This window comes from Lynx canadensis, chromosome A3, assembly GCF_007474595.2.
Source record: "Lynx canadensis isolate LIC74 chromosome A3, mLynCan4.pri.v2, whole genome shotgun sequence".
Lineage (NCBI taxonomy): Eukaryota > Metazoa > Chordata > Mammalia > Carnivora > Felidae > Lynx > Lynx canadensis.
In genome coordinates, this window is record NC_044305.1 from 99,121,723 (window position 1) to 99,134,754 (window position 13,032).

At 43.3% G+C, this 13,032-nt stretch overlaps 1 protein-coding gene across 1 annotated transcript in view; it reads left to right on the forward strand.

Moving 5' to 3' along the window:
• Positions 1-13,032, forward strand: part of DNAH6 (dynein axonemal heavy chain 6) — a 222,450-nt gene that overhangs the window by 154,523 nt on the left and 54,895 nt on the right. The window contains exons 56-60 of the mRNA XM_030310984.1: positions 728-853; positions 2,551-2,715; positions 4,692-4,759; positions 6,947-7,127; positions 11,286-11,465. Coding sequence (XP_030166844.1) covers positions 728-853; positions 2,551-2,715; positions 4,692-4,759; positions 6,947-7,127; positions 11,286-11,465 — 720 coding nt within the window. The remainder of the gene's footprint in view (positions 1-727; positions 854-2,550; positions 2,716-4,691; positions 4,760-6,946; positions 7,128-11,285; positions 11,466-13,032) is intronic.

Here is a 13,032-nt window from a genome sequence, read left to right on the forward strand (position 1 = left end):
GCTTCAGATGAAGTGCAGCCTCCCATCTCCGCTTAATGTTGTGCTGTCTGTTCCAAATTCTAAAAGTGGACTTGAACACTCTTGAAAGATTTTGGGGGTTTAGATCTAGAAGGGAATTTGGAACTCTTCAAGCCCAAGTTCCTCATCTTGGGTTGGCAGAAGGGGAAGGGGAAGAGTCCAGCTGCTCTGCATACTTGATTTTGATTGGCTTTGTTTAGGGGGTTGACCATTCGTTTTCTGGTTTCTATGGGAGCAGAAATTCATTCCTATAGAGTCCTTGTTCCTAAGAGGTCTGAAGAATCAGAATGAAGGCAGCGTAGGATAGATTTTACTGCAAGCCTGCCTGGAATTTACAGAATCCCATTATTTGACTCCTAAGTCCATGGATCATGTTCTAAGTGGAGTTTAGGAAAGGGAACTGTTTTCAGAACAAGGAAGACAAGCTTGAATACCTCAGGGATGGGCTTTTCCCCTAGATGTGTCTGTTCTTCATTTGTTCCAAATTTGAATGAAAGGAAGAGTCCAAAACACTGCAGTTTAAAGGGCATTTTTATTTGCAGAGGGCAGGATAGTATTTTTCTTTTCTTTTCTTTTCTTTTCTTTTTTTTATCTTTCAATCCTGTTTCCAGGTTGAGCAAAATTTCTAAACTTTAGTCTAAAAACTTCCGCTTTCTAGTCATTTATAAAACTCTAAGTCAAATATCCTGCTCTGTGCTTTCTCATACAGGCAAACCGTTGGATAAGGAACAAGGAAAGCAAAAGTGGTTTAAAGATCATTAAGCTTACAGATACTAATTTCTTGCGTACACTTGAAAATTCAATCCGACTTGGTTTACCTGTCTTACTGGAAGAGGTTTGCTTTTCACTTTTCTTGGGTTAGTCCCCAACTTATAGACCATATCTGAAATCCTACACAGGTCACACTTGCATTGCCCTAGAAATGCCAATCAGTTCCATTTGCAAATTGGTCAAACTGCTTTGCCTAGGAAACCATATACTATCACATGGGGAGCAATCTGTTGACTGAATGATTTTTCTGATTCCAGACAATGTTTTGGTGTTAAGTGGGATGGGCTCTGTTTTCTGACACTGCTGATTCTTAAACCTCACTGCAGCCCTTGATGGTTGACTGCCATGGAAGTGTAACACAGTAATGCCATTAGGCCATCAGGGACTGTCCATCCACACACGCTGGTGATGTGAAGCCAACAAAACACTCCAATAGGTGTAAATATGATTTTCTACCCTTCTGGCCTTGGCCAACACAGGAGGGTTCTGTAATGGGTCCTAGGCCCTCACTCAAACCCTGAAGTTACAGGGAAGGGCAAAGTCTCCCAAAATCGTTGATGCAGTTATGTTAGCCCCAAACTGGATTCTTAAACCCCAGTTTACTTGGTAACACAGGAAGCCCTTGGGGAATTTCTTCTCTCATGGCAAGGGACAAAAGACTTTCAATGATGTTCTGCCACTGAACAGCAGAGCCTTGTAACTGTAGCTGAGTGCTTTGGGGAGCAGGGGGTGGGCCCTTGGTCAGCACCCCAGCTAGAACAGGATACTCTGACCAGGCCCTTCCTGCTTTCTGTGACTTGGAATCATTAGCCTTATGCACCTAGCTGCTTTCTCCATTTGTAAGTGGAATATTCCAACTTTGTCTTCACCCCTCCGTGGGTGTGCAATCAGGTTAGCCGATCTCAACCAGCATTTTTTAATGAAATAGGATAGATTTTTAAGAGCATAAATTATATCATGGGTAGTAAGGGAAATTTTATCTCATAAACTTTTGTTTTAAGAAAACATCCTTGGGTGTCATGTCACAGTATGAAATGGATTTGTTAACTGTGGATTACAATCAAATTTTGACAGCTCCTAGGCCATGGGCCCCTACCACATACATCCTGACATATAGATGTTTGCTGTGGGGTCCGAGAGCAGTGTCTGCATGCCCAGGTTCTTACCAACCATCAAATCTGTTTTGAGGGAAAGAAAGTAACTATCATACAGAATAGAGGTCCACAAACTTTTTCTGTACAGAGCCAGACATTTTAGTTTTAGGGAGGTGGCCACATACAGTCTCTGTGCAAACATCATTCAAATAGTCTTCTTCGTTTTGGTTTGGTTTTAGAGTTTTGTTTTTATAACCCTCTAACAGGGTGAAAATTTTTAGCTTAAGCTCCATAAAAAAAAAAAACAAAAAAACAAAAAAACAAAAAAACAAGCCACAGAGGGTGAGATTTGGCCTGCAGGTGGTAGACTGCTATCTCTTGCCTTAGAACAGCCGCAAAAGTGAATCATTTGTCTGGGTCCCGTGGAAGACCACCTGCAGAGACCCTCCTTTCTTGGATTCTTCCTTATGGGGATGAATGGCACAGTTAGTCTCAACAGCTGTATTGCCTTCACATGCTCTTACTTTCTTAGGCGAGCATACAGTAAGGAATATCTATCCGGCCCCTGGAAAATGGCTCATTCAAAGTAGATTTTGAGGCCTAAGGAACTTGGAAAGGTTGATGCCATCCATTTTAATGGCTTGTTTGTCGTGTTTTAACTTTTAAGCTTAGAGAAACCTTGGATCCAGCTCTAGAACCCATTCTTTTGAAGCAGACTTTCATGAGCGGTGGGCGGCTACTCATTCACCTCGGAGACTCAGACATTGACTACGACAAAAACTTCAGGTTCTACATGACAACCAAACTGCCAAATCCCCACTACCTGCCCGAGGTATGAGCTGCAGGTCTGGAATTCCCAGCCTGAGCGGACTATTATGTGTGATGGTGTCTGACATTTGCTGGGTCCTCCCAGCTCTGTCCTCCCCCTCTGCTCTGCCACTCCCCTTCCTTCCACTGTCCTCCACTCTTGCTTCCCTTCTGAGTCCTGATTCTGATTCCCGTTGCCCTTCTGCTCACCATTCAGCTGGACTCAAGCTCTCCCCACCCGGTCCCTAGGCGCTGCTCCCCTGTCTGCCACCCTGCCCACTGCCCGGTGCGCTGCCCTCTGCACCTCTGCAGCACTGTCACCTTCTCCCTCCCTGCCTACAGCTGCTTGCACAACACAGGGCAGCATTGCCTTCTAACCATTCTTCTCCCTCCTTCAGCTCAAGGCCATTTGTGCCCCTCTTGTGGTGGCTCATAAATGAACCAGGGCTTCACTGAGAGTCTGTGGGGAGAGGGGGACATGCCTATGTTTACATGTGCAAATACCCTTGGCATACAGCCCCAAATAAAGAAGTTGCCTGCTGGAAACATCTGGTGACTGGCACTTTGGAGAGTCAGGACTCAAACATCCAGGGTGTCTGTACTTAGAGTTCTGGAGCAGGGAGCATCTTGTCCTCCCTCATGCCCTTAGACCTTGAGGGGGTCTGTGTGCACTTCACTTCCATACAAACGTCCCTGAGCCACGACAGGATCCAGAAGTACCCTTACTCTGGTGCTGCAGAGCCCAAGGCAGCTGCAGCATAAATGAAGACAGCTGGGCCTCCTCTCCCTTCCCACAAGGGGCTCCAAGGGCTCGCTCCACCCCTGCCGTCCCTCCACGCTGCCACAGCTCCAGGCACAGCCACACACGCTGCAGGGTCCCCCCCAGCCTGGTGCCTCTCCCCTTCTCCAACAGGGTAGTTAGGGAAGCAGCTTCACAAATGGGAACTTACTCCTTCACCCCGGCCCCCAAACAATAAAATCCTTGCATAAATCCTCCAAACAGTGCCATGTTCACCTCAGTTACTGAATTTGTCACAGCGGCCTGTCACTGAACACACTCAGGTGACATGAAACTGGCACACTTGTTGAGTAAGAGGAGGGAAATGCCGCCAAAAGCCCAGGTAGGCCTTTCCTTGTCAGCCTTGAGGGGTTTCATTCACACAGCCGCTGCCAGAGCCTGTGTCCCAAGTCCCACTGTAAAGTGCAGAGAAGCGACCACTGTGCCGACATACAGCCTCCACACGCATTGAACTTTTGGGAGGGAGCATCGCACACCTTACCCAACACTAGCTCTGCGGCTGTGGGCCAGTGATCCTGTGTTCTGGAGCCCCAAGTGGAGAGAAAGCCTACTTCAGGATTTGCTGAGATTAGATAAGAATAGCATGCAACATACAGGACATTCAAACACTTTTTTTTTCTTTAGCTGTTAACTTACTCAAGTAATATTATAGCAATAATTTTTTATTGAAATGTTATGATGACATAAAATGTGTAAAGCTCTATTTAATATCAATAATAGCTTCGTTTTAACAAGCACAAACTATGCACAAGTCACTACAACTAAGTGATTTTATTATCTCATTTGGTCTTCGCAGTTACCCTATGACTTGTAACTATTAGCATCCCACTTTATAAGTATTAGGAACCGAAGCTCAGCATGGATGAGCGGTTTGCCCAACACACACGAAAGGGGCACCCGGAATCAGAACCCAACCTTTCTAACCCTTTGCTGGCTCACCTTTCCTTAAAGCACCATGTAGGATTCTAAGATCTGTGGCCTGTGAGGAACAAGACTGTCACTTACACTGCAGGGAAAACCGTATTAGGATTTTTGTAAGACACGATATGCTTGGTGGGTTTGTGGGTGGGTGAGTATGTTCACAGTTAGACCTGAGATACATCCAGTTGGGTAAAAATGGGCCATTTCCACTAAAGAAAGCACTTCTTATTTTATTTGTATGAATTTAAGCATTTTTATGTAAACCTATGCTTCTCTTCCAGGTGTGCATTAAAGTCACCATCATCAATTTCACTGTAACCAAATCAGGTCTGGAGGATCAGCTGTTAAGGTAAAGAAAAAAGTGGGGGTGGGGGGGAAGCAAAGTTTTCTTAATATTTTGTAGAAATTTTGACAAAGAAAACATTTTAGTGTGTGGAAGCAGCAGTCATGAGTCCTCAGTCATAAAGAGGGTAGGAAATGGCCAGGTTCTGTATCTCCTGTCACTTTTGCAGCTGCCACGCTTGTCCACAGTCTTCTCAAGGAGGTCAGGGAAGTGCCCCTAATTCTCAGCCATGGTTTGGTCCAGGCCTGCAGCCCAGCCTGGCCTCTTCTCCTCTGCTGGGCTTTCCAGTCCTGGGCAAGTGAATGAAGTCAGTCGTCCTGTGGCTCCTAGAGATGCATTGCTCCGCACCTGTGGGGAAGAACGCTACTCCCAAATAGATCTTTCCTATTTTTACTTGTCTCTAGGTGTTTTCTTAGTGTACAGTTTTACCTGCATTTGTCCACCTCAAAAAAATGAAATACCCTCCTTCAGTGTATACTCTGTAATTCGTCTCCATTTCCCAAAAATGAGATTATGAATTCATGATTAATTATCAGAATTAGCCAAGAGGCTTAGGAGACAAAAAACATTTAATATTTATTGAAATAATAATATTGATATTACTTAACAATGAATTTTATATGTGTATATGAGGATATATGTGTATACATGTATGTGAGTGTGTGTGTGTGTGTGTGTGTGTATACATACATTAAAGGAAAATATAATTTGACCCATGTTCAAAAAAAATCAAGTCAAATTCATCAAGCCAAGTCAAAATGGAGTCAAGCTGGCTGGCTCAGTTGGTTAAGCATCCGACTTTGGCTCAGGTCATGATCTCAAGATTTGTGGGTTCAAGCCCCACATCAAGCTCTGTGCTGACAGCTCAGAGCTCAGAGCCTGGAGCCTGCTTCAGATTCTGTGTCTCCTTCTCTGTCTGCTCCTCCCCTGCTTGCACTCTGTCTGTCTATCTCTCTCTCTCAAAAATAAACATACGTTAAAAAAACTTTTTTAAAAAACAGAGACAAGATCATCCTGATTGATTACTATTATCACTGAGTTTAAGTATTGTTTTCCTTGTTTATTTTAAGAATTTATCCTGCCAACTGCTAACTTGCTTAACTTCTGCTAGGCAGACAAAGGGCATTTCACCATATTTTAAGGACATGTTATAAGGACATGGCTGAACACTCTCATACCAGTGTATTCCCGTGAAAAGTTAACCTTAGTTGCGTGACCAGCTGTCAGCACATTACTCTGTCTGAGACAAGCGAAGTGCTCAGAGAAGGGAAAATGTTGAGACTTGGTCATGGAGTACAAAATCTCCAGGTTATATTGTATACCGCTCTCTTCTGAAAAAGTTATTTGAACAAATGAATTTGAGATGATTATTTCTTATGGTGTCCATATTGTAATTTTTAAAGTTTCTGAATTCAGTATGTACGTATCAAATGAACAGTGGGTTATTCTATGAGGCAGTTCATCCTAGTGGGTGATAGCATGTGCCCTGGAGTCAGCTAAGCCAGCTACAAGCCCAGCCCTGCCTCTCATACTCACGTGACCTCAGAAAGTGACCCACTAGGGTCTGTTCCCTCATCTGCAAGCTGGGGTGGTAACCACAGTGCCTACCTCAAAGGAGCATTCAAAAGATTAAAAGAGAGAATCCACATAAAACTCTGAGCAGGGGGCCTGGCACATAGTGATGCTTAATGAAGATGAGCTCCTACAAACAGGGGGCTGGGAGCAAATTATGCATGGACAAATAAAGGGAGACATAAGTTCCCATGTCTGGGCAGGGGCAGAGCTGGAGGTAAGGCCCCTTTATTAGACGCCATTAAGACTCGTGTCATGGAGGTGGTGAGATTTCAGCATCTCCCATAAAAAGAATGTTCCAGGCACCATATTCAGCCTGGTACAAGCAAGCATTAGAAACAGAAATTGAATGATTAGAAAGATCATGCACTGAGCAGGTGAGAGAAGATGAGCAGAAGCCATGGGGACTGTGGTAGGGCGTCAGTTTTGAAATACAAGCTAAAGAATCACAACTAACATGTTATTCAGTGAATAGCCACTGTATAAACCCAGCAAAAGAGGGGCCTTGTGCATTAGGACATGGCTAGTAGCGTTAGTACTCAGCTAAGTAGCAAAGAAAAAGAGAAGCAACTTTAGGGCAATAATAAAGTCATAACTTAAGCATTCAAACCTTGGTTCCAGTGATGTGGTACGACTTGAGAAACCCGAGTTGGAAGAACAAAGAATCAAGCTCATTGTGAGAATAAACGCTGATAAAAACCAGCTGAAAACTATCGAAGAGAAAATCCTGAAAATGCTCTTTACATCTGAAGGAAATATTCTGGACAATGAAGAACTTATTGACACACTCCAGGATTCAAAGGCAAGTAAAAGATTTTGAGTATTTATAGAAAGTGTCTTGGTTTTTTGGGTGCCTGGATGGCTCTGTCAGTTAAGCATCCGACTTCAGCTCAGGTCATGATCTCGCGGTCCACGAGTTGGAGCCCTGCGTCGGGCTCTGTGCTGACAGCTCAGAGCCTGAATCTGCTTTGGATTCTATGTCTCCCTCTCTCTCTGCTCCTCCCCGGCTCACGCTCTGTCTCTCTCTGTCTCTCAAAAATAAATAAAAACATTAAAAAAAAATGTGTTGCTGCAAAAGTTACACCTGCAGCTTTTGAGGATTCTGCAAAGTCTTTTCAGCAAGAATGGCAGCCGCACCTGGGCTGCTGGGGTAGCACCAGAGTGTGTCCCACTGGCAGGGTCCCTCACCCCCCGGTGGAAGTGGAGGGAAACTGTACACAATAGCTTCTCTCATCTTGTCTGCATTTTTAAAATAAAGCATGTAAAGAACCGGGACAAGGTGTAAATTGAAAGGAAAAACAATTATATTCACATTAATGTCACCCCTTCAGGAAGCCTCCCTGGTATCCCCAACTGGAATTAATCTCTTCCTCCTTAGAACACCAGTAGCGACTCATCCGACTCTCTTTTATAGCACTTGACACCGTTTACCTTATGTCACCATGATCTAATTACATGTCTCATCTCTCGTGTTAGGCTGTTCAATCTGGTGTCGAATCCGCAAACAGTTCAGCTTGATACTCCTTCTCCAAGGGCTCACCATGGTGCTTCGCATATAACTGGTGTTCAGTAAAAATGTCTTGCTAGTAAGATGAAGTTCTACATTAAACGCATAATCTTGCACTGAATTGTTTGGCAGATTCAAACCACAATTTTAAAAGTATACTGAGAATACAGCCTGTAAAATGATTTTCATCCATTCGTGAGAAACAGAAAATAATTTACTTTAAAAAACCCTTTGACAGGGAGTACAGAAGGTACGTTCTTTGTCTTTCACTGACATCAGAAATGGTTTACGGCTTTACATCCTACGGTCTCTTTATGATCTCCGTATTCCAACAACAAACAAGTAATTCTGGGGCTCCTGTTTCTTTCCTCTCTTTGTCAGTCTCTTTATCCTCTTGCCGTTCATTCTTCCTTGGGTTTTTAGCTTCTGGAAGTTGGTGGTTAACCCATTTATTTTTTGCCATCAAAACTTTACACACAAATTGCTTAAAGAATGTGCTATTTGTACAAGGTTTGTGATAGGATTCCCTGCCTTCTTGGTGTGCCCCACCACCCACCCCCCCCACAACTTCCTCCATAAAGACAGCTACATTCATCTCTTTTTTGTTTTGGTTATTTGGGGTTTTACATCTTTTCCTCAAATAATAGACTCATATTGCTACTTCTTGGGTTTTTCTTTTATACATTCACGGTTGTCTATACCTCTACCACACCCACACACCCCCACACCCCCTTTCCTCCCATCCCCCAGCCTCCCACCGTAGTTCTATCCTGATTATAGTTAAACATCCAATGTTTACATTGCCTAGAAATACGAAGTTCTGGCTGCAAGTATTGTAGGGGCTAAGGAGAGAAGGGCTAGGGCGTCACCCTTCAGCATGTATACACTTACCAAATCTCTGTTTTCATTGCGGAACCAGGCCCTCAATTGTGCCTGGCTTCCTTCCATCAAAAAATCCTCTCTTTTAGGCGTGCCTGGGTGGCTCAGTCAGTTAAGTGTCTGACTTCAGCTCAAGTCATGACCTCACCCTCTATGAGTTCAAGCCCCATGTCGGACTTTGAGCTGTCAGCACAGACAGTCTGCTTCGGATTCTGTGTCTCTCTCTCTGCCCGCCCCCCAAAAAAATAAATAAACATCAAAAAAAAAATTTTGTTAAGCCTCTCTTTTAATTTCCCCAGGGATGAAACCTCTATTTTCCAGTCAGAGTGGGGTTAAGGACAATCCCCTGACTGGTGGTGGGGAGATGACTTGGGAGTCTATCAACCAATGCTTATTTTAGGCCCTTCCCGCTTCCAGTGTTTGGAGGCCTCTCAAGCCTCTGAAGGGGATTTGTATTTTACAAATTGAGTGACTTCTTGGCTTTCCCCTTTGCAGCCTAGGAAACTGTTTTCCTGGGTCTGCTAAGTCATTTACCATTCTACTCTCTGCTTTCTGGTTCTCACATTGTATTGACATTTCCTCTTCCATTCTTCCTATCTTTGTGAGTTTGCACTGTTTTTAAAAATCCCTTTACTATAATTTTGTTGTGGTTTCAGTAGGCAGTAAGGTAGATACATGTGTTCTGACTGCCTTCTTTCTCTGTAAGCTGGTTTCTTTCTGTGTCTGCAGGGAGTTGCCTTACAGATATCCTTTCTACAGGGCAGAGGTCGGATCGATTATTCCTGGGCCACGTTTCCTGCCATTTCTTGCCTGTACTTTATACTCCCCTAACCTCCCAAAGCCCTCAATTTATTTCATTTTTTAAAGTTTGTTTATTATTCGTATGTTTTTAGTAATCTCTACACCCAACATGGGGCTCAAACCCATGACCCCAAGATCAAAAGTCACATGCTCCCCCAACTGAGCCAGCCAGGCACCTCCCAGACCCTTCATTTTAAAATATGTATCATATTCCCTGATTACTGCTGAGACCTCAAGTCTCTTGGGCATAATACCTGTAGGTAGTTACTAAACTCAACTGAAATATATACAAACAATTCTAATACTCTCTGGCAAAAAGAAGAAAATAGTCCACTTTGTTTTCTCTTTAGCCCTGGTGGAGTCTTCATTATCAGGGCCTCGAGCTCCCCCCAAAATAAAGAATTGTTTGCAGGTGGGTCTCCTTGATCCAACTGCTTCCATATCAACTTCCTTTTTCCTACTCATATGTAAATGTTCTAGTTGAATCCAGTACTGAGCTTGAGGCTTCCCATGCAGCCCTGCTCTTTCTTGTCCCCTCAGGTTCCTAAGGGGTCAACACAGAGAGAGAGTTTGAGCCTTTGGTTTCTGGAAAAAGCTGAGTCCCTCCCTTCCCTTTCCTGGAGGACAGGGGTGGACAGTCTAGAATTAATTTAGCCACTAGCCACATGTGGATATTGAGCCCCTGAAATGTTGCTAACCTGAATTAAGATGTGTTGTTACATACCAGATTTCGAAGACTTAATCTAAAAAAAAAAAAAAAGTAAAAATATCTCGGTAATTTTACATGGATTTTATGCTGCTATAATCAACATACTTTGGGTTATATTGAGCTAAATAAAATTATTGTTAAAATACATTTCACTTGTTTCTTTTTACTTTTAATAAACTGAGAAAAGACAGAATTATATATGTGGCTCACATTAGGTTTCTGTTGGGCAGTGGGGTCTAGACAGAAAGCCTGTTAGACCCCCTTTTAGCTCTCCTGTCAATAGAGCAAATACTAAACAGCAGTTTGCATAGTGATTTTTCTAGTCCCTGCCCTAGACTCTTTGACTTTCTAGACACAAACCTCCCAACCCAGGGATATCCACAGCTGAAAAAAATGGGGGTTGAGAGAAGAGGACAAAGACAGATAGCAATATAGAGAGACTGAGGGAGACAGAGAAGGGAATCTTAGAAAACCCATTGGCCAAAAGGCTCCCCAGAACCACTAACCTGAAACAGAACAGCAAAGAACAGCAAAGACCTTGAAAATATCTCCAACTTACTTAGGTTGTAACCCTTCACAAACAACAGTTACTATCCCCAGGTTTCCTTATGTCCCTCACACCTATGAACGCTAGGGAAGGAAAGAATGCTAGTCTTCCTTGTTATTCCAGAATGGGATATGACACCACTTCCTTCCAGCCTCTCTCCACCCCCCTCTTTGGGGCAGTTTCATGGATGCCCCTTCTCCCCTCATACCTTCTTCTGTTATGTGAACCCTGCATCATTTCAGGACTGCTCAGGGGGAAATCAGGAAGCATCTGGGAGTACTCTGTCAGGTGTCCCTTTCAGAAACACGTCAGATTTGAATCTCAGAGAAGCGCTGCTCTGGTTTTGTCAGCTGTTCCCATTTGCCTACCCCCCTCTCTGGAAGGACAGTGGTTAGCTTGGTCCTGAGATTCAGTCATTCTATTATTGTAATCACTAAGTCACCATATCCTTATTTCTGTCCTAGACCTAATTGGGTATATGCCAAAAATCCCACCATGTTTTTGTATCTTTATTCAGATCACTTCAGGTGCCATTAAAATCAGGCTAAAGGAAGCTGAGTCCACTGAACTGATGATAAATGTTGCTCGTGAGAAGTATCGTCCAGTAGCCACTCAAGGCTCTGTTATGTACTTTGTTATTGCAAGCCTCTCAGAAATAGATCCTATGTATCAGTATTCATTAAAATATTTTAAACAGGTAAGTACGTTGTTTTGTCCATGAAATCTATGTCTTTGGTTTCCCTTTAAACCCCATTGAGTTACGTTTTTGACTCAGACAAATCATGAGTCTATTTATCAGGTAAAACCCGCTAGGAGTTTGGGTTCAGTCTTTTGGTTCAAGAGCAACCCACCTGCCATGTCTTCTCAACACTCAAGTGCTCAGCATGCACAGAAAACTGCAGAGGAAGGAAGGAAAGATTTACTCTTGACCTCCTCGACTAACCCATTTAGACTCTGCTTGTCAGTGGGAAGGGTAGCAAAAAATTTGCACCAGTCTTTTACCGAAAACATTCCCTATGTCTTATTTGGCAGTTCCTCCACATTGCCTTGGGTGGTGGGTTTCTCTAACCTACTGCTCTCTGACCTTCCAGAAGGCAGAAATGAAGCCTCAGCCATCCCTGCCTCCCCACCGTGCTGCTACGTAATTAGTGTTTCATGAATAAAGAGTCTGTTTCCATCCCTCCGTAAAAAAGCAGTTGAATTTTTATGACATTAGACCGAACTTGGTTTTGCCTCTAAGTGTCTAATTCAGGTTATAGTTAAGGGTCCAGCAGCAAGAGGAGCTGCAGGAGAGAATGGAAATGAATAATTGGAAGAAATGAGAGGCGTGTTGTTTAGACGCACCTGGGCTCTCTTCCCACAAGATGTGCATTTGCTTTAGCAGACTTAAAAGCCATTTGTTCTGGGGTCAGATCTCAGCTTCTAAAGACAGGGCTTTGCTGTTCTCATGTCTCTGCTTCCTTCCTTTCGTTGGCAGGTATTAAACTAAGCAAGGTCACAGGATGAGAAAATCCTTGAATTCCACCTAAATGACTTTCATAATGGTTTTGGAGGTTTGGGAATTCATGCTTTTCAAGGTTTTAAAATCTCCTTCAGGAAATAAAAATGAAGATGCTCTGAGAATATCTCAGGCTGACAGAAAAAGGGCTATGGGATGAAATCATCAATGCACTGGGGTTTTTCTGTTTAGGAGGGAAACTAGAGACCTTAAACATATTTGTACGTGACCAAACTGGCCTGGGCATCATCTCCCAAAGCCATTCATAACTGCATGTCATGTTGAAATTATTTAGGGTGTATCAAGATTCACCGTGTTTTATTTTGGCACTAAACATCACATCTCCACTGGATTTTAACTTCTCTGTTTCTCATTAGGTTGTTAAAGAAAGCTCCATTCTCTTTTCTTCTAAGTGTTTTACAGTAACAACTCCATTCCCCTTTGTCGACAAAACTTTGGGGAGAATTAACAAGGGCTTTCCCTTAAATTTCAGAGAAGATTCTAGCACATTCTTCCCACATCCTAACAATTATGTTGGAGAAGTACCAAGAAGTGCACATGACCTTCCCTTGCCCTTACATCTCTCACCCCAAAATGATTATCAAATTTGAGTTAAGGACATGAAAAAACTGGTTCTGCCAGCTCACCTCCATTTTCCAGTTTTCTGCCTCACATCAAGATGATGCCTTTTTGAATATTGTTAGGTGTTTGGCAGTGGTTCATTGCTGAAAGATGGGGTGGGGGGAACAAAGGAGAATGCAGAAAA